Source organism: Haliaeetus albicilla, chromosome 2 (genome assembly GCF_947461875.1).
Source record: "Haliaeetus albicilla chromosome 2, bHalAlb1.1, whole genome shotgun sequence".
Lineage (NCBI taxonomy): Eukaryota > Metazoa > Chordata > Aves > Accipitriformes > Accipitridae > Haliaeetus > Haliaeetus albicilla.
Genome location: NC_091484.1, coordinates 43,382,918 through 43,406,082, shown reverse-complemented (window position 1 = coordinate 43,406,082; position 23,165 = coordinate 43,382,918). Strand labels below are relative to the sequence as shown.

The window sequence follows — 23,165 nt, the reverse complement described above, 5'->3', positions numbered from 1 at the left end:
GAAGAATTACAGGGAAATCAGAAGGTAGAAATTCACTCAGCTGAGGAAAGCATTAATAAGGTCCTAAATCCACAACCAACAGCATCCAAAACACACCTGAAAAGCTTATCACATATCAAAGAGGCTGAAGGAAAACCTTCCCTCTTCCTTTTTATTTCAGCTATTTGTAATGTACAAGAACCAATCTAGAAAAACATTAGGCCAACAAGCAATACAAAGTAAACAGAAAAATCTATTGCACTTCAAGCTTTCTGGGTCTTTTTTTTACCATAACATTGTTAGATATCTTGAATAAAATTGTGATCTAATATGAAAAAGAAATGGGTTAAGCAGGTCATTATTTGTTTTTTTATTGTGGATATTGTCCTGCCTAGTGGTGGGGCATACATGGCTGTTTTGTTATTGCTCAGTCACTGAAGCAACGTAGATGAAATAAAACGAGCAACAAACCATGTCATCTCTCCCATGGGAGAAAGGTAAATGTTAAAAGAACACAGGGGTTTATTGTTTAATAGGAAGTTTTTCATCATGATAATTAGAAGTTCAAACATTTTAGTCTCATCAATTTGTACACACTGTTAACCTACATGATGCCATTTTTAACTTTACTGTTGACTTTAATAGGGCCAAAATTTCACTTAAAACTTCTGCTTCCTATCAGAAATTAATCCCTTCTGTTCTGTACAAATGGTTTAAATAAAAATTAGTTATATTAGCTTTGCATATTTCACATGCACTTTTTTATTCTTTAAAAACTTCTTGCTTCTCCAAGATAAGTCATTGCTGCTATACTCACTGCTATGGATCCTAAAAACAAACAAAGCAAGCATTTCAGTTGCTTGGTCTTTTCATACAGTTTCAACAGCAGTTACACGTGGAAAGTTATAAAGAGCCTTCTCAGTCTTAAAATATATTCACGACAGAAGGGGGGGGGGGGGGGGGGGAGGAAATATACTATCATCATGTCCTTAATGGACAAAAGAGTCAAATGTCAACAGACTGACAAAAAGTGTTTAGGGTATATATCCTGTACTAGCAAGTACAGTGCAACACTGGGGCAAGCTGCCTGAGGGAGACTGAAGTTGCACCATTAGAGTCTTTCAGGAAAGACAAGACAGGTGCCTGCCAAGAAACATCTCGGGCAGGCTAAGGGAGATACACTGACTTTATTCTTAAGGTCTCTCCTATCCAATAAGGAGTTGATCATCTTTACAGCTTTTGACAATTTCAACAAAGTTAGCACCCTCGTCTCATTTGTTAAACAAACAGATTTGGAGCTGGGAATTTATGCACGCATGGTCCCACATGCACCAATACCCTCATAAACTGAATTTTAAAAAAACACTTCATATTTTAAGTTTATCTTTAGTATGTTTTAGTTTTCATTGTGTTCCATCAGCTTGTAAAAGATTGTATTCTGTGTGACATCTAAACTGTCCACAAGTATCACAGGCTAATTCCCTGGTGATGCATCCTTCCTCTGACAGCCTCAGCATACCACATCAGAAATTCTAGACTTCAGTCCTCCTGCTTAAGATTGAGTTGCTAACTACAATTTCTTAGAATTCTGAACGCAACATTTCTATCAGCCATATTACCTTTTCAGACAGAAATGTCCCAGAAATGCAGAATCATAATACATCGCAATACATGATATTTCCTCTGCCACACAACATCTGTTCAGACACAGCAAAAGAGTCTACTAAACCATTGATGAAAACATAGAATTACCTACATGTATCGAAATAATAAATTATATTATTTACCAGTAACAATTCTGACAGGAATTAGAATCCCCTCAAAATAAAGCTGGCATGCCAGTGTCCAGTCTTTACCCACTTCCCATGGCACTGACGCTATTGCCCTCCTGCCAGCTCCTAATAAGAGCATAAAGTAGAAGTCATCTTTTCTTGCCAAAGGTCAAGTGTCCCAGTAAACCTAGATCTTACCCCCCCCCCAATATGATCTTTTTCAATCAAGCTTGAATATTTCAAGAGATATAAGGAATAATAAAATACCTGTTTTTCTGCTTTCAGAGAGAACTACCTATGAGAAAAACAAGACAAAGAAGTTTCTCACTTCTTTCAATGGCTGTCATATGCTTAGTTTGGAACTCTCTCCAGTACTGCGAAGCAAATAACTAATCTAGAACAACTCAGGTAAACTTCCAATGCTGTCATCCCCAAGACAACCAAACATCCTCTCCATGTACATGATTATGATACTAAAATAGTGGTAAACCAATACAAGACTGGGGGGACAGGAAAGACAAAAGGAGAGAGAAGAGGACAGAAAAATCCTAGCTGCATTCTCCATTCTCCAACCTTTGTTAACTTAGTTGCTAATACTGCTTAACTGGCTCTGTGATGGAACAGTTTTTGCTTTAATATAGTGCCTCAAAAATAAACTCAATAGGAATGTAGTTGAAGAAGTGGGAAAATACTTGTATATGCTTTGTACATAAAGATAAGGTCTTATGCTGAACTCTACCCATCTTCAGTGACAGTATTCAAATCTTTATGCCTACCAAGGGGGAAAGGGGGAAGAAGCTTAATCAGTACTTGTATTAAAATGTCAAAAGAAGCAGCATGCAAAATTTAGTCACACAACTTTTTTATTCTCACTTGATCAATCAAAATGCAAAATGTGATGTTCATGCAAAGGAAACACTATAGATCATGTAAAATAGTTGACTCAAGCCCGCAAAGACTTGTATAGAACTTTTCCAGAGGAGCTGCATGAAAACAGAGTGCTAAAACCTGTTGTTTCATCCAAAAATTATACCAAGAAAAGCATGTTGCAGGGAGCAACAAATTCCGCTCATTTTCAAGACTGCACTCTGATGACAGTTAAAGCACAACCCCTTCATTTATTCTGATTCCTCAAAACTCTCCAAATGTCCTATTTTGCTTGCTTAGGCCCTACCTTCCTCTACTTCAACTATGGGGAATTTTTAGTATGAGATTCTCACCATATTTAAAAATTTTCTGCTAAACAGCATATTCTACCCATAAGCTATAGCCAAATATGATAATTTGAAATGCACACAAGTCCCCAGACACATTTTTAGTACTTCTTTCATCCTTACATGCTCAAGGCAACATTTCTAGACCTTCCATAGAAATGATGACGATCTAAATTATTTTATCACAGCATTCACTGTGATCTTTTTAGATCCAGTAATTAGCTAATCACATACTCCCTGCAGAGCTAAACAGACATTATCTTCTTCAGAAGTGGTCGGTTCACTCACAGTACTTGCAAAGTCAGAAAGTTTGTTCCTTCAATACTAATGGCATTTCCTACTATGGAATCAAGTTACCATACCATAAAACAAAAAAAATTTACTGTTAAAAAAAAAATCCCTTGAGACCATAAAAGAAGACTACACTGTTCAATAGGAAAGTTTCAGCATGGCATTGAACCCATATTTCATACTATCCTATGAAACCTGAAAATTAAATGAAAAACAGTAACTTTTTCCCCCATTAATGTCTCAATCAAAAATAAGTTTGTTACCAACTTCAAAGGAATTCTTACTATTTCAAGTACTCTGCTTTGGTTTTTAACTGATCAAGACATAGATATTTTCCACTACACATTCTTCAAAACACAGATGGAAGGGGTGTAAGAATTTACACGACATAACATTGTTATACAATGTACTATACAAAAACCTGTCATTTAAGTTGCAAGAAACCTAGTCATCAATAAGTGAAAAAATACGCTGCTCAAAAATCAATTATGTTGAGTCTTTTGTATAGAGAAGTAGTACACCTTTCAGGCAACTGGTATTAATGAGCAGACATGGCTATAGAATCTCCATCTGTTTTTCTGACAAAGCTGTGACTACTCCAGTCTCTCATTGAAATTCCATTAATCTGGTGCACCAAGGACCAATGCGAAAATCAAAACTCCATCTAACCCTTTATCAGCTCACAATAACCTACAAGTGAACTCTGCCTGTTAGCATACAGCAAGTTATGATTTTGCTATCAATCAGGCTGTTAGCCAATAAAAATAAAAAAAAAAAATCAAGTTAAGAACAGAGTGCCTGGTAGTGCTGTTTTGTTTTGTCTGTCTTGTTTTCAGGTTTGTTATTTTATTTGGGGGTTTTGTTGTGTTTTATCCTTCTTCCAATTTCTGTAGGGTGTCTGGACATGTAAGCCTATGCATCATTCTCCTTCGTTGTGATTTAATTGCTGCCAGCAATCAAGTCAAAGCATCACTGAAGTGTGCTTGAATTTCATTAGATGATATAACTTATGCTACTTTCCTACAGTACCTAATAAACCATAAAGAAACCAAAACACATATGGCTTGAGGGAATAACTGGAAAATTAGGTGGCCATTTGGGAACTGAGTGAACTTTTGAACCAGAGGAACAGAGAAAAAGAAATATTAAAAGGAAAGACAGACTTAGAATGCACAGAGAGACGTGGGGGTTTGACCTTTTCAGTACCTAGAAAATTACATTAGCATTATGAAAAATACATATCATGTTTAGAGTTTATAATCCATCAAAGTTTAGATACTTTGTTAGTGCCTACCATAAGGTAAAAGTCAAAAGGACAACATAACAATCAGATTTGACAAAAGGCCTTTAGGTGACCTGTGCTAATTTAGTTATCCCATACTTATTGTTAAATGGATTATCTCTCTTGTAATTAATACACCATTAGACAAAGGTCACACAAAAACTCCAGGATTTTACAATGACTGTAATGTACACGTAATACAGTAATTCTTTATCTGTTACCAAGCGAGTGCCTTCACAAATTATATTTTGACATTAACAGTGCAAAGTTAAATAGTGACACTTTCAGAAGTCGTAAAAACCTTGCAGTCTAATTCAAGTATATAAAGGTAAATGCCTGTTTTGGTTTGGGGTTTTTTAAGCAGAAAATATATATAAAAGGTTTTACATAAAAACATTAATGTATTGAAATATAAATAAAGAGCACGTCAATTTGGTTACCTACAGTTAGGCCCCTCTGTTACTGCTGAGAGCCTTGATCCTACACAAATGAGGTTTTACACCTGCACAGAGTCCTGCCGAACTAAACTGGTAACCATGTAAGATCAAACATCTACCTTACAGATCCAGCTTCTGGAGTAGGATTTAAATATTGAACATTAACAGATTGCTAAAAACCAAAAATACAATATTAAGCTTCAACAAACCCATTCATGCCTATGAGAACTGCAACAAATGGCACCTCTGAGGATCAATTCATCTCTAAGATTCTCCCAACATACCTTTACATGCATAGTCTAGGCAGCTAGACTTGAACAATAGACTATATATGTTAAAATCAAAATGGTCTTAGAATGACACACTGGACATTCAAAGAGAAAAACAGAAACTCTCCTCCAATAAATGAAAGTATTTACAGATCAGTGAAAGAGCAGTGAGGTAAAATCATCTTAAATATAACAGAATCACACCCACCATATTTCTACCTAAACTGGAATGAATTAGCCAAGATATTGTTGGGCAGCTATTACACCTACTCTCATAACTATAACTTCCAAAATAGGCTAAAAATTGATCACCCATCTATATAAACTCATATGGTATTTCATATACTTGTGCATCAGCATTCTTCAGCCATTCGTTACTTAGGTTTACAAACGCTACCACTTTTTTTTTATTAACTGTTTTGAAACAAATCTATAATCATATCTCCTATTATATAGTTATACAATTTTGTCACATAACCTTTATGCAATCAGTACCATGTTATTAAGTTACAATTAGAAATAATGTTAAGATTATGCTTGTTCGCAAAAATAAATACATGGAAAGTTGCATTCATCTGTAATTTGGAAAATTAGCTTGGGTTTTCTAAAAGTCATATTCAATTTGACTGATAATTACATTTCAACCAGAAAGCAAAAAGGCTTGGTTTCATTTTTCAATAGAAGGTCACATTGCCAAAATACAACAAGCTCAGTATTAAAAAAAAAAAACAAAAAACAAAAAAAAGTGTGATTATTATTGTTACACATTTTACAGAGTTCTGGGTATAAAAAAAATTGCGTTATTCTGAATCAGTGGTTAGAAGGTTTATCACTTATGCATGTACTTGACTTATCCCTGTTCTGCAATAGACATAATTTTATACCTCATAAAAGCAATTTATGTTTCCAAAGGGAATAATCTGGATAACATAAAATGTGGAGTGCTATGTTGCAGGAAGCATATTTTCATTCAGCAATTGTATTTTGAGATGGAGCTGCACAGTTTGATCATCATATCATGTCAGAAAACATCATTCACTAGTAAGTCTATCTAACTTCTAGTGCCACAAATTAATATACATCGTTAATTTATTTGTACATATACTTAATTTATTGCCATGTATTATCCATAGAAGGTATTTATATTATGTATACAATAAATGAATCTCAAAAATATGGACACTATGCTAAAGCGTGCTTGTTAACTGTTGAAATATTCAATTGTTCATGTCTTCAGAACAGTCGCATTTAGCATTAAATTTAATGAATATAAAATAAAACAACATGGAAAACAGCTATGAAGCCTAGATTATTTTTTTTTTAAATGCAAACTCAAATTTAAAATTTATATAATGAAAACATTCTACAACAGACTGTTTTAATGGAAGGAAACATTGTAGGAATAATTAATTTAATATTTTATGAACCTATTCTGCATGGAGTTTGCAGAAAATATCAATCACATAAACTGTTTCATTATTTATTAGATAAATAATACAGTAAGCCATTAAGTAGCACAATAAAATTAAGCAAGAATCTGATAATGTTGAATTAACAAACAATTTGTTACTACAAATATTCACACTGTTTTAGCCACTGATCTATCTTTAAAAACATATGCATCTACAGAAGATGCTTTGTTAGGAAAAACCATGAGGTTAAAAAAAAAAAAAACCACCATGTAAATTTGAGACAGCTTCACTATGCTCTAGGACCACTAGAGAGAGCTCTTCAGTTCCTTTCAAGGTTCTTGTAAAGGTAAGAAAACTGTCCAGCTGTGATGCTTATCTGGTTATCTGATTTCCAACACTAGCATTCGCATCACTAGGATCCGATTACACGAGTTTGTAGCAAACTGGCAAATCTAGTACATTCTAAGGTAAACAGTGTCACATACCGTCAGAGGGTGCTTCATCCTCTTTATCGTATCTGTCACCACATGCTATTGATTCATTATCGGGAGGCGAAGAAAAAGAGCCCTCAGACTCTTCCTCATCTTCCAATTCTGTAAAAGTTAAAAATACATTGGTAGTTAAAATAGCCTATCCTACAAACACAAACAGAATCCAAAGACAAATATTTTCATTAGTAAGGAGAATACCAATTCCTCTCTCAAACCAAAAAATCCCGCTTCTCATGGACCCTCGTAACAGGCACCACTTGCACGTTCACGCGCAGCTGTGGGCTACCTTCTAGCCGGCCGCGGACATGTTGCTGGAGCCGTTTCCCTCAACGCTGTCACATAATGAACCCGCTCCCAGCACTGCACAGCTGACAGCTTCTCACATGGGGCGGGGGGGAGAAACACACACCACAGCAAAGAGGTGGGCAAGGGAAAGCACTGGCAGGAGGAGAAACAGGCAGTGCCAAGCTCCCAAGTTCTGCCTGTCCGAGCGCAGGAAGGAGCTGCAGCAACTTCCCTCCAAGGAACTGCCAAACTACTCTTGGCAGCAGTTTGTCGCCCTCTGCCCACTTTCACTTTTCTTCACCATAATTAGGCGCTACTTTGCAAGTGTTGTATGCGTTGTATTCCTCCCATGAAACTAAAAATCGCTTTCTGACAGCAGCCGGTCTGAACCTGCGGCTTAATGCAGCGTTCTGTTGATAAATTTCTTACACAGCTGAGAGCCCTACTACAATACATACAAAATCTACATTATTAGCTAACCTATGCATTACACTGATCAGAGTGCATTAAGTGTAAAGGTCTGGGAAAGGTAAAGTGAAATCAATATTAGTCGAGGCTTTCATTTAATTAAATTTAAGTTGTCCCTCCCAAAACTCAGTATTTCTCAGGTTGTTTTTTATTAACAGCAACTAGACAAAGAAGAGGTGGAAAAATTACAAACTACAATTGTTCCTTTAAAAAAAAAAATTTAAAAAATCGAGTCTTGGTGAAGGAGGAAAATCTAATCATTAAATATGGTAAAAATCACCAAACCAAAATCAAAGCTGATGCTCTGATAGATCACATGACTCTCAATTTTCTTAAAAAGCATATAAAGCTAAATTGCTCAAGCATTGCCTTTTGCTATATTCATAAACAGAAAGCTTTCCAGAGACCTCCAGACATGCTTCTCTATTCATATGTTCCCTTTTGGAGCACTGTATCAGATAACTAATTTCTCAGAATCCAAAATAAACCCCATGCATAGTGAAAATGTTCTTCTCCACAGACATATGAATTGCATTCATCAGTAAGACTGCCTAGCCATGGCTGAAAGTTTTACCCCTTTGGTCTCCATTTAATAATGGAAAACCATGAAAAATTCAGAGTCCATGCCCAAAAAGCACCATAGTTGTTAGCAGAGAACCACAAGTTTTCTATGCAGATAAGACAACAAAGGCTGATTTTTGCTTTCCTGGAGTTCTTTTACATCCTGAGACTGCTGAATACCAAACTGGTTTTCCCATCATTAATTTAGCATGCTTTTCTTGGGAAAGCTTCCTTTCAAGCTCCCATGCCATATAACAACTGCTTTGAATCTGAATCTGACTCCAGTCTATTTTTGACATAGCCATCTTGCAGTAGCACTCCAGTCATCCTGTTAATCTGATCAAAATATTTGCATTTCATCACACCTGTCAAACCAAAAGTAAATTATCCCTCTCCAGGATTCACCTCTTCCTCCAAACAGAAAACCAGAGAGCAGATAGGACATGAACAGAAAATATTATGCCATATTTACAACCCACATGATCATCTTTCACGCTTACATGCCAGAGACCAGTTGCCCGTCTGCCTATATATATATCTTTATTAGACAATTGACTCCATATAAAAAGAGCAGACATGATATTCACAACCTATACAGTATCCAAAGTTCCCATCCTAAACTTTACTAGTACTAGAATGCATAGAATATATGTATACACATACATATATATGTGTGTGCATGCGTGTGTCTGTAGAGAGAGCAAGTGTATGTATAAGCCCTGGTTGTCCGTCAAAAATGTCCTCATATCAGCTATGCATAAACATACTATCATTTAACCTTCATTAAGGTGCCAGCGTAAATTTAAAATACTAGGCTGTATTTCTAGAGGAAAACATTTCCACAAACACCACAGCACAGCACTCAAAATTCATGGGCTGAATAGTAAGAGTAAACCTAAGTATATCTAAATGAGTAGCACTTGTGGATGACAAATAGGCAAGTACATACGTAGAAAGAACATCTTCAGAGAACTTTGCCCCACTCAACAATACATAATCTCTTTCAGAGAAGTTGCGATTTCTTACGTAAATCTGCATAGATCCACTGTTACCTTGCTCTTCCCTTAAGTCACAATAGTACCATTTTCTAATTATGCTTAGGATTTCAAATTCAGTAAACCTTTGTGCTTTGCGTTCATATAAAAGCCAGATTATCTAGAAACAAGGGGCTTTTTAATACATACATACATATTTAGGGCACACCACTTACCTATCCCAGGTATATACTGTATTTGAAACAACAAAAACCCATTGGCACACTGAATGTAGATTTACAATAAAACAAGTATCTGTTCTAAGTCTACAACATCCAAATTCAAAATGCTCTTAAAACAAAACATAAAAAAAAAAATGTTGAGTTATTATGAAGAAAGAAATTACACGCTCAGTCGTTTTGGAGAGTTTATAGTCTTCAAAGCATTCTCTAGATGTTAAATCCTAAATAAAGGCTTGAAGACCTCCATGAAAAAAAACCTCACTAAGACAGACAAATCAGAACAAATATATAAATCCTATGTCACACAATACTACATTTAGGTACCCACACTTTTTTGTGAAAAATGTGGAGAATAGGTCACAGACACTAAATAGAGGTACAAGCAACCTGTAGCCCTGCAGGACTAGATTAAACTAAAAATCTTCCATTTTTTTAATTTTAGAGTAAATAAATGTATTTGTAAATTTATATTATACACTGAAATGTAATCTTTAAATCATCTAATTTGTACAGAAGAACTGCAAGCATTTTGATAGGACGGCTGACTCAATGTGCTCTGGAGCTTTAACAGGCAACATTTCACAGCGTTTTTATGTGCTTACATAAGAAAATGACTATGTGCTAGTATCAGCCTTGGGGTTTTGCCTCCTAATTCTGGCAGGGCTGAAAGATACCTCAGGAGCGCATGCTATTAATATATAAGGATATCACTCCTGACAGTTCATAGAAAGGCTTCCGGTTGATTCTGTGGGGTCTCCTGCATTCCCACTCAGAATAATCTCTGCCCTTTCTCCACTTTACATGCTCCTCCATCAAGGTGTTACACTGCAGTTTGTATTCCACCTACTGAGGAAGCCTAGATAGAACTGCATTCGAAACTACGTGTGTTACTCCTTGAACAGTCAGAGGAGTCAGTGTTGAGCAGCACAAGCCGCTACTCCTCTCTTCAGGTGCCAAGTACCTAAAAATACACCCGAAAAGCATCAATAAATTAAAGAAAAGCATTCAACTTGCATTTATGTAATAGAAAACCAAACTACAAAGCAACAATGGGCATCAGGTAAATGTATCCAATACAATTTGCAGGCATAATTGAAAGCATTACTGCCTAATCAGACATCTAAAAGCAAAGCATGCTCAAACAAAATGTCTATAGACTCATTAGTTGGCAGCCATTCCATTACAATCACACATAATGTCAGTAGTGCCTTGAACCTGTGCCAATGACAACAGCATAAATTTTGCATCTCATTTCTGTGGTCATAAAATTAATGATCAGTTTAAAAATACTTCTTTGCAAAAGTTATTGCACAAAGAAATGACATGAATGTGTCCCTGTTATGTAGTCACAAAGATAATTAAGGAGTTGATGCTCATTAATATAGTTTCTTGTTTCCCCAGAATACCACATGATTTATCTGGAAGTTGAAAAAAAAAAGTTTAATTAACAGTAGCTAGTTAACAGTTATAACAATAACAGAAATATGTATATGAACTGACCCTATTCTCCAGCTTCTACAATTTAAACTAACCTCTTACAGGTTTCATAGCAGAATCAATATTTTATGTTATCTGTAAAAAAAGCCCATACAATGTCTTTCCTTATTAAATGCTACCTTTTCCATTACAGCTTATTTATTGATTTAGGAAATAATGCATACCAAAGGTTAAGTGTACCACATCAGGAACGGAGCATAAACCAAACTCTCCTTATTGTAACAAGGGCTGCACTTCAGTCCCTGCCCCCTGTTCTGAAGATTTCCAACAGATTTAGTTGATAAAAGCTGAATATAATGAACAGGACCATATTACTTTATATGAATCCAGTTTAAAAAAAAATAATAATCCAGACTTTTTCCCCCCAAGAATTCATTTTCTTCTGCAATAGTGTGATTATAGTAATGAACTCCTAAGCATTAAAAGATACTGCTTCCACCACTAAATCTAAAAAAGAGCAAGATGTTCCAGCCAGTGCCTCTGAAAGACTTGCTAGCTCGCATCCTCAGATCACTAAACACTTTCAATTTATTTCTAAAAAAGTCTAGACAGAGTGATGCATTAAAATTGCTCAAGTATAAGAGAAATAAAACAACTCACAAAAAGACATGCAGGTCAGAACACCCTGCTTCTTGCCATTTCGGAAGGTCCCAAGTCACAGCAGGTTGAAATCACTTCCTCCTGTCCAATCTCTCCTGCGGTAAGAACTCACCAAAGGACTGGATGAAGCCATCAAGCAGATCAATGTAAGGTTCTCAATACACAGTTTTCCACAAAAATAACTAGACAAAGTTGCTTTCAAGCTGGCACAGATACACTTTAGTCCCTTGATAGCTGCAGCTGATTCTTTAAGAAGATGCTACTGATGCAATCCACCAGTCATCTTGCAAGACTAGATTCTTCTGACAGCTACTTTCTCAAGGTATGCTTTGCTATGCAATCTGCTCCAACACACTCATTCCTGAAGAGTCTTCTAGAGTCTCACATTAACATGATGGGTTTAATGGCTTGGTTTTTAAAGGTCAAGTTGGAATTCTTTAGCAGCTATTTGTTAAGACAATATTGAAACAGCATTAGGTTTGTAAGCAAATACGCTACAAGGAAGAAAAGCAACACAACTTTTACATGCTGAATTTCCTCTTGTTCTGATGATGCACATCAGGATAAGGCCATTTTGTGCTGCACTAGTGGCTATATCTTGAGCTGCTTGAAACTGCACTTGGCACAGACACTTCAGAGGTTAACAGCTGCGTGTAGCTGAAAAGGACAACACAGTGACTTGCCTACAATGAAACCCTCCAGACTTCCAGTATAGAGTGATATTTGCCACACTTCTAACGCATCCGATGGTGTCTCCAGAAATACATCATGATGATCCTCAAAGGACTGTGTAACAACTAAGCCATATCTTTCCCGTTTATGGTTAAATACTAATGATGTATTTATGCTCCTGACTGAAAGCTCAAGTGTGTTAAATCACAGAAGTTGCATCCACATACTGCTCTGATGACCACAAGCTACTGCCTCCCTTTCTCAAGTCCAAAAAGACTCCTACCTGCTGCTACTTCCTGCAAAACAGAGTATATAGCAGAAATCTCACCGCCACACAAAACAGGGGCGGGGGGGGAAGGAAAAAAAAGAAAAAAAAAACCTAGAAAATACAAAGCCTTTGCATATAGTGCTACTCTATCAGCTTGACTACTTCCAGGACGCAGATGTCTCAGGCTCCAGACACCCGCTGCTCTGCCAAGAGCCAAAGAGGCATCTGAGTCATTTAAAGGTTTCCTACAGGTGCTCCCAGTAATTACATAGAGAAGAACACCAATGCTCTAGAGACACACGTTTATCTTATATTACACTGAAATGAAAATGAAAGTGGACCTTCATCAGTTTTTATCAGACTGAAAAGTGGTAGTTAGCAAATGTTATATCATAGTTTTCTGCATAAACAGTGCCAAAGTCGTGTGCTGCAGATCAGATATAAGGTGCACTGAGTGCTTTATGGGGAACTTGTTCTGCAAATTCCCATATTATGACTCAATTTGGCTAGTACTTTTGGTGTCTCACTTTCAACACTGAGCCAAAATCTTTTGTGAAAAGTGCTTAAAAATATATATTTTACTAAAATAAATGCAAAGAACAGATGGCAAGTGACCTTCAAACACAAATACAGTTTCTAGGGTTTATAGTGCTTCTGCCAACTTTAGCACTATTTTTAGCATAAATTGAAAACAAGGTTCTTTTAACTAAACATTTTGGCAGCCATGGTATTGATTCCATTAATCTCAAAACAGAGAAATGCCAAAAACTGTATTAACTCAGAATCTTTGACAAAGTCCAGACTTTTATATCCTTAGTGGAATACTAGTCTTATAAAAAATTAATCCAATTTGTATGAAAATTATCTTAGTTTTCAAGTTCCTTTGCAATTCTAAGATCTAGAACAGGTCACTTTGAGTGTCACTATGGCTTTTTCATTTTGCTTAAACTGCTTAGGTGAAGAGTCAAATATTTCAAATGAAAAGAAAAAAAAGCAGCAGTGTCTAAGAGAAAAAGACATTTCTACTGAGTTCCTTAGTTTAAGAATAAAATAAATATAATCAATGTTTAATAACTTAACTCGATAAATAAAAATAAAATTTGTGGAAAGATTAGTGGTTTGAATATTAATATAACTGTACATTTTGTGTCGTAAGAACAACATGCACTTTCTTTGTCCATAAATCAACATTATACTTAACTGTAAGAGTCAGTGTAAAATCAGATAACACATCACACATGAGAATTAAATATTTTCATGTACAATGAATTTAGTGTCTTTAATTTTCATGTATATCCACTTCCCCTAAAAAGCTTCGTTTCTTCAGTGTGTAGACACAAAAGATGGTTTTGCCAGCATATTTACTGACCTGACAGACAATATAAGAAGGCTGCTTTTTAAGAGGATGCAAGAAAGTCCTCAAGTTCATCAGTCTTGCAAAGAAGTTGCAAAGAAGTATGTATGCACTTTCTGAAAGTTAGAGATATTCACACAGATGATTTTGGTTTTAAGGAGCCTGGTTCTACTTGTGCGCATGCTCTTCAATTTTTTTTTATTCTTCTTTTAAACCTCCTTGCCTTATCTTTATGGAAGGTAAGATTCTGTATGCTAGCAGCCAAAGCCCATACAACAAGAGGTCATATACAATACCTTGGTCAAACTGAATAGCTACCACATGCAAAGGCAGTGGAACTTCAAGAACATGCCATGATGAAAGAGAGTGGAGTGACAAGTTGATGCCCACAAAGCATACCTGTGGAAAAACTCACAAGCTGAAGGAGCTGCTGTTTGAGAGACCAGAGTGAAGTTTCATTACATTATACAGGAAATGTATGAATTTTGAAAGTGTTAGTCCACTTCTTTCAACCTCCAAAAGATTCTTCTGGATGCCTCTGGAAGGATGACAGGTCACAACTCACAAGGTTCTTGAAAAAGAGCTGATATAGTATGATAATTCATGTAGTATGATAATTACTATACCATGATAATATGGCACATAGTATGAACCATTCTTTACCTTCCCTTTCAGCTACAACAAAGATTATTTTATTTGCATTAAAAAATGGAGTAACTGCTACCACAAAACAAGGAACAGCAAATACGAATTTTAAATGTGCACAGTAATTTTTATTCTTCCTAGTTTGTCTCAGTGCAGTTTCCGCATTTCTGTTTCCACCTCTTCTTTTTTCCTAAAAGATATTCTCCTTTTTCACCGTACATTTCAGGATATTTCTTCTTTCTCTGGAGGGGGGAGGATCAGGAAAATGTCTGACCATCACTGCCACCTCAGTTTTTAATCTTTTATCAAATTTTCCATTTTTTGAATGTCTAGGTGTGCACAGAGGTATGAATGGGCACGAAAGTTGACCTCACTCAGCTGCTGCTGCTGCTTTGTTACACTAGTAGCTGGCCAAGAATCTGCTTACCTCCATGTGGGTCCTTTGTTCTACACCTACGCAACTCACTCCTAATTTGTACAGGCCTGAAGAATGACACAACCAAATAAAGTTTAGCACACACTTCTTGATCTCTGGAAAACATACCAACAACCCATACCACCGAACCGCATTCCCTCAAATATTTTGCAAGTAAGTGCGGGCTCCCATTGCTCGTGAATTTTTCATATTTGTGCATGTAAACGCACATGAATTTGGAGAAATTTATCCTTGCTTGCAGAAAACAATGGTATAACTTTAGAGCCCTCATTTTATTGATAAATACTGAAAGAAAACTAAAGTGTCAGCATTCACAAGATTCACCATCTGTACATAGTTCTGATTTGAACAAAAAAGACACATGAGAATTAAAAAAAGCAATATATCCTTCTTAAGAATAAAATGCACACTACTAAAAAGAATAAGACTGAATACAATTTTCACAGAAATCAAAGCAAGTTATACTGTAACAATTACAGGCTATACCAATTAAATCATTCATTTTTCTGGAGATAAATCTCATCTTTATTACTAAATTTGTTGAATCAGAAAAGAAATTCTGAATCAAATTGCCAATGAAGAAATTAAATAGACTACAATTTCCTCGACCTTCAAAAAAAGCACACCAGTAAATGCAAACTTTGTTCTCTATAGACAATTCTCATGTTTATTAGATAGTCATAACCTCAGAAAGTTTTTAAATCTGCAAAAACATGCTCTCCAGAAAGTCAGATGCATTTGCAATGAAAACAACCATCCCGCCTAATTTCATGTTAGTCATTTTCGTAATAAAATAACATTTGACTTTCCTACCCTTAGTTCTGTTGGACAGTGAGGAGAGGAGGGAAACTGCATTTTAACTTCAGCAAGGGTGCTGAAGTGCAATATAAAAAATATAGCAAATTATTTTAATACAATTTTTAAATAATCACACAGTTCAAGTTTACAAAATCTTGGCAATGTTTGGGAAGTTTCAAGTTGTATTTTCTCTTTCAGTTGAACTGTTATGGCTATATAACTTGATTTAAACAGGGATAAGAAATGTATGAACTTGTTGTGCCTTGTTATAACATTACTTGCCTAATACAACTTACATATTTTCACTTTATCAGGAGGCATGCTGTAGCCTACACATTTGAACCTCCTTGTCCAGAAACAGACAGTTCTTCAACCACTGCAAAAAGTGAAGTTTTGCATAGGCTTTTTTGACCTCGCACTGTGACCCTCATACCAGTGTCCACAGGCTATAGGTCATGACCTCAAGAATTAGCATCATGGAAATAAGAGCCCTTCCAGGTTTAGTTACAGAGCAGAACACTGTAGCAACAAACTCCTCAGTCTTCTCTAAACTGAGCTCTGCAGCTTTGTTTTAACTCCACTAGAAGACAATAGATAACCCACACTTCAGTTTTCATTACTCGCACACTAAATCATCTCCTCTGCAACTAAAGGCCTGAGCTCCCGCTGCACTATGAGAACATTCATTCAGTGTGGATCGAAAGCCAATATCATATTGCCACTAGATGATCCTATTAAAAGGTTAAAGAAACATCACTATGGAATTGAAGACTTTTGCAATGTTAAGAAAAAAGGCTGAAATAAGTTATGCCTACTAAAATTTTATCTCCTAAGCAGGCTGCTTTGCATACACTTCCTCTGAAAAAAAAAAAAACCACAAAACAACAAAAACCAAAAAGCCTGCACCACATGGTCTTTTGCAATGCTATGCTATTGCTAATTAAGCCAGACATAACAAGCTCCATTTATATTAAATTCTGAGCTATATTTCTAAACTAATCTTTTCATCAGTAAGCGTTCTCAGATGTATTTAATGAAGGGAATGGGACCTAGCTTTGAGCGATGGTTTAGCGAGAACTTTGCAACAGGGAAGCTTTTCCCTGCGTTGCTCAGCAGGGGGAGCCAGCCCCCTCGGCCTTGAGGCAACCCGGGCACAGCCGAGTACTGCAACAACCAGCATCTTCTGCTTGTGCCGAGAGTCTGTCGGTGGGCAAAAATACACCGGGGGGGGGTGGGGGCGGAGAGAAAAAAGGCAGCACGAGATTTACCTTTATCCTGGAATTCTTGAGGATAACTGCAAAAAGAAGAAGGAACAACATAAAGCAATCAATGCACGCTTGCAAATCCACAGTACTAGAACATAGCATAGAACAATTACTAGTTTTCAACAAGCTTTGTAGTCGAAACTTAGCGCTGCAAGTTCTCCTTAATTTTAAAGTCTTTATTTTTGGCTACAATATTCAGTCAGTTTTTCTTTTGCCTTTGCAGTTGAGAGAATCCCCAGTCACTTCAAGGAAGACTTCAACAAAACCAAACTCAGAGAGAGCAGCCTTTTCTAGGAATAGACATCTACTCAGGTATCTTAAACATACAAAAGCATCTTTAATTTTAGTAATAAATGTTAATATATTTCAGTAAGTTCTAAATGTTATATATAATTTCAGATGTTGATATATTTCAAAAAGTTTTGTGCACACATAATAGCCACTAAGCATACTTTAAAAGTAACACAGTAGGTCAGCTGGAAAAAATACACAAATAGTGGTTTTAGTTGCACTAATTTATGAAATCCAAATGAAAAACTATTAATAATTAACTAGAAATTAAAAAGTCCATGCATGCCTAAATTAAAAAAAAAAAAATAATAAAAAATGTCAAATAAGAGATCTCAACTTATTTAATGCCTAAAAAAAAAAAAATCTGTCATCCCAGAGGGAAAAAATACTGTTTCTTCAGAGATAAATCTTGGTATTTCAAAACCAAAAATAATCATAGGATACAGTTTGATGTATGAAGATAAATAATCAGGACAGAGTTATGTAAAATGACATCTCAAGAAGCATGCATGGACTAGAGTTTATGTGAAAAGAAGAGGATTTCACCAGAAATAACCAGCAAATAAAATGCAGCTGGCAAGACCATCTTTACGGACAATAAGCAGTAGTGCATGTATCAGGTTAGTCAGTAAGGAGATGCTTACAAGTAATGCGCACGCAGGAGAGAAAGGAAGGGTCTAGGGATAAGAAACTGAGAAATGCAAACAGAAATAAAAGGCCAAAGCTCAGAAATCCTGCATAGCAAGTGGCAGTAACAGTTAGGCACAGCCCAATATGTGGGAGGTGAAAAATCAAAGATGACTACAGTGTGCATTTATTTTGTAGCCTGCATGAAAAGCAAAATGCTGTTAACAGTGAATAATATTACACGAGACAAGGAAGGAATTAGAAATTAAAATAAGACATGAAATCATGGGGTCACATAAGTGAATAGCAAAGGATTCAGTGTCAACTGTGCTTATAACTGCAGGTTCCCTCCTTTGATATTTCATCATCCAAAAAAACACAGTTGAGTCTTAATACTGAAGAAAAAAGTCAGTATCTGACTGTATCTGCATGTCATCTGTATAGTCCCAGCGAGCTCAATAACCCAAAAGGGAAAGCACAAAGAAAACAGAAAGAAAATCCTGGTTCCTTAAAAAAAAAAAAATTATTTACATATATTTATTTTTTTATATATATATAATATTATTATTATTATTCTCCTCTAAGCATTTACAGTCTGTATCAAAAGCACACAAATCTTCAATCACAAGATTTTGGGACACATCTCATGTCTTCCTGCTGTTAAGTGTGATATAGAGAATGATGCCCTCACCAGATGATTGTGCTGTCTTTGAAACTGTAAACAAGTTGCCATAGAGGCAGGAGCGTGTCATCAAAGGAAAGGTTAGGAGACATCACACAGGACTGATCAGTAGAAAAACACTTTGGAAATAACAATGGGAAAAGAACAACAAGTACTAGATTATATCCTAGTTGATTAGAGTTGTAAGAAAAGAGATTTTGCAAAGAAAATTTTGTAGTGCAAATAAAACTACAGCCAAATCTCTTTACCTGAATTGTTTGACTGAAATTAAAACACAATAGAACAGAGTCTCAAATCATACCCAATATTTAAAAAAAAAAACAAAAAGAACAAACCACAGCCCTCTACTTGGTGTCACAGTATTTCACTATTTTAACACTGCTGAAACAAACTTATGATCTATAAATAGTTTCCAGTTATGTTTCAATCTTCTTTTACAGAGTTAAACAACAGAATATACAGCAAAGCAAACTCAACATTGAATTATGCTGTTTTATACCAGCTGAGTATGGTGACAGGAAGCTCATTCATATTCTCAATGCACTATATTTCTCGTGTTTTAATGAATCTTACCAAAGCAGAAGTGAAGGCAAGCTCTACCCAACCAGCTTGCAATCAGGGTTCAGAATATTACAGCAATTCAAATGGGACAAATACTTATGTTCCCATTTTTTACTAAATTGTAGCAGCTTCAAGAGATATAAAGACTTGAACCCATACAGATATTTGACAAAATCAGGACCTAGACAGATTTTTTAATTGTTAAGATTGTTAATGGTTATTAAAAGATGGTAAAAACTTAAGTTATCAGTAAGTTACTTCATAATATATTAAAGCCATGAAGCTCACTTACCTTGCCTTAACATCTTTTATCTTCTTAAGAAGACCTTCCCTTTTTTCTTTTGCTTTCCTGGATAGATTTTCTCCCTTTAGCGTTTGGGAAATAAATGTGTCAACGTCTAAATAAAGAAAAAAAAAAATACAACTCAAAAAAAGATAAATACTGCTGTAACGAGCTTGTCCTGATATGACTCTGAAAACACTGAGAAAATTATTTTCAAGCCTACACACACAGTAGTTAACCGACATTTCAGATTCTAAATGGGATACATTTGTTCTCTGATCTACTTATGCTTAGCACAGCAAATCCTATGGTGACATTTGATTCTTGCTCACTTAATTATGCCACATAAGTCCTAATAAATTGCAGTACTATAACAATTAATTTCCATCACCTAAAGTAAGGGATAAAGCTAAAACACGGAAATAGCTTTTATGCACCTATTACTGCCATGTTATTTCAGAAGTTCAAGTTACAAAAATGGTTGAGTAATTCATTATTTCAGCAGTAACACCTGAAATTAGTAGTACCCAGCTACTAATACAGGCCACTTAGTGATTACATTATTTTCAAATGTTCTCACATTGTCTCAGAACTCCCTACTTTGCTAAAAGTTCATATCCAAAGCCTTAATCCTGCAAACAATTAGGTAGGCACAATAACCATATCGAAGGAGTCAAGTTCAAGCGTGTACTTGAAGCTAAGCATACCTGCACTTGTAGAATCACAAACTAAGGCTCTAACCTGCACTGTAATTTTTAATTCTTATACAGAAGATACATTTATATGGTCATGTAGAATCAAAGCATTCCACAAAAGTTACCATGGTTCTTTGTAATACAGTAAATATCCATTCCATAGGATAAAAACAATGCAGTGATTGAGAATTTGGGGGACTATAACTCCTCCAGTAGTATGTTTTCTTGATTAACAAAAACAATTGTGAAAACTTAACTGTAAAAGATTCTTATAGTTACCAGTCAACAGACAATTATCCTGAAAACTGAGAGGTAGAAATATGACCAAAAAAACCTGCATCTTAAATTTCTCAGCTGTGTGGATAATAACTGTTCATTGAATAAGGGAAAGCATACGTAAGTAACAAACACGCCCACATGGTGCCTGCCCACTCCTCCATACATACACACACACACACTTTGGCTCAATCTGTGTAGATGCAAATAGATATGGATAGTATTATTTTAGTCCTCTAACTTTTCAAATCAGATGAGACGTTCCATTTTCATGAAGAAATACAAAACAGCCAATGAAGTACTCAAATGTTTGCATGCAAAAGTTTACATTTTAAAACAATATTAAATGAATATTTACTGCAGATTTCCTAACTTAAAAACCTTAATTGCCTGCTTTTTTCTTTATAAAACAGAAGTTAAACAGAAACACATCCCAATTTATATTACAGGCTGCAAGAAAACAAATTAAGTCAGAAGTTACTCTTTGAGAACACTAATTACAAAGATGTTGTTCTTTAAAAATAATTTACCAGATTATTATTTAGATTGCTGCCTTCACAAAGTGTGGCAAAAATCTTTTGGTTTTTTTGAAGTATTTTAGAGTTCTGAAGAATAATATTGTTCCCCCTCCCATAAGACAGAACCTTCCCCATTACATTTTCCAAAGAAGTCCTGAAGGAGGGAGACCCATACTCAGTTCCATGGCATTCCTTCTTTAAAAGGACAGAAGGAAAGGCATTTAACATGTGTATTAATGAATCCTCCAGACACACCCCTAACAGCCACTAGCTGTACACCAAACATCCCTAGAAACATTTGTCCTAATGCACAGAAAATTTGTACATCTTCATAAATTCCAATTATTGGAATTGCCGATCGATCAGGCAAATAAGGACCCACACAATCCAAAGACATTGACCAACCACAAAACTTAGGCCCAAAAAGTGATATTTTTACTACTGAGGGCAAAAAACAAAACCATCAACGTTTTTTCCTCTCAATGAAACCCAACAGGATTTTCCAGTACAGATCAACCTTTCACTCTGGGAGGGACAGGCCAATTAAATATTTGTTCCTTCATACTTCTACATATTTATTTCAAAAGTTAGATAGCAGCTTCAAAGTTCTACCTAGGCAGCAATATGCGGAAGCTTAGAGAATTATTCACATTTATAAGTAAGGAGCAATGCTTGCACAGTAATCTTTGGACACCAATTAATCACAGAACTTGCTTCAAAAGTCTTCATTTAAACTGAGTAGGCTTCTTTTACTTCTTGGAAAAGCTCAAAACCCAGCTGAGAACACTGCTGTCTCAGGTTTTGACTGACTGTCAAAGCTTTTTTCAAATACAAATGTTGACATAACACAATTAAGGAGTATGTGGGTAAGAGAAACCAAGTTGATTACCATAAGCAAGAATTAGCACTTCTGGCTTAAAATACACTGTAGATACGAAAATTTGAGGACTAACTACATTGCTGACAGAACCTGTTCTTTTCTGGAAAAGCCTGGACTTCAAAATCAGAAATAATGCAGAATTTTCAGCCATGGAGGGATGGGGCAGAAGTAAATGTTCCATTTATTCTCAGTATAAGCAGACAATGTGTTGGAGGAGAGGGGCAAAGGAGAGAGACAGAAAGAGAGCAAGCACACACATGATCTTGACAAGTTTGTCGTTTCTAAACGGCAGCAGCATGGACAGAGAAGACATCCCTGGGATGGCTTCCCTCTCCCATGAGATTGTGAAACAAGTTGTCTAAGCTTAGGTATCCACAAACAGAATGCACTGTACTCATCACGGAATGCTATTACTTCCGTGTGTCCAGAAAACACATACAGCTTGATTCATCACAACCCCAAAATATGAAGAAAGACCTGATGGACACATGATCTTCAACAGGACGCTACAGAAGCGGTTTACTTGAAAATTACATGTTACTGTATTGTAGATTTTCTTATCTACTCACAATTACACAGAATGTTACATATCTTGCTTAAGCCATCTTCTGATTGGTGGTGTAAATCTATCCAGGATGTGTCAGATGCACATGAGACAAGTAACTTATCCTAAGCTCCTCTAGACAAGAACAAAAAAGTTATCTAAGTTATGATCACCTCTTCACTACCTGTACTTCCACACTGTGGAAGAGTATGGAAGGAACAGTCCCTGTTAGAGAAAGCTTCATCACTGGCTTAACATAAGGGAACGTTCACACAATTTCTATGACATTCCACACAGTGATTTACCTTGGAACGTGAACAGAACTCAGGGCTTCAGTATGACAGATGCAAGTCTCATACAGTGAGTAAGCTTCAGACAGAAGCCACAAAACTTACCCATTTCTCACTGCTATTCTAGTCACTTACTTGCTCTTCCTTCTCCAGAATGATCCAAAACTTGCTCTCTCCTCTGCTAGTTTAATGCTACACAGAAAAGAAAGTGTAAACTACTAGCCAGAAGCACTTGAGTGTACACATTTCTTTCATGCTTCAGTAGCAGTTGGTCCACTGAGGAATTTAAAAAGTAATAAAAGATAA

At 35.9% G+C, this 23,165-nt stretch overlaps 1 protein-coding gene across 3 annotated transcripts in view; it reads right to left on the bottom strand.

Annotated features, from left to right (window-relative positions):
* Nucleotides 1-23,165, bottom strand: part of SKAP2 (src kinase associated phosphoprotein 2) — a 123,015-nt gene that overhangs the window by 92,063 nt on the left and 7,787 nt on the right. For 2 of the 3 annotated variants that reach the window (XM_069772861.1, XM_069772871.1), the window contains exons 2-4: nt 19,666-19,771; nt 17,216-17,241; nt 7,142-7,249 (exon numbers count right to left, since the gene is read on the bottom strand). In XM_069772861.1, coding sequence (XP_069628962.1) covers nt 7,142-7,249; nt 17,216-17,241; nt 19,666-19,771 — 240 coding nt within the window. The remainder of the gene's footprint in view (nt 1-7,141; nt 7,250-17,215; nt 17,242-19,665; nt 19,772-23,165) is intronic. The other variant, XM_069772877.1, reaches the window with a different exon arrangement.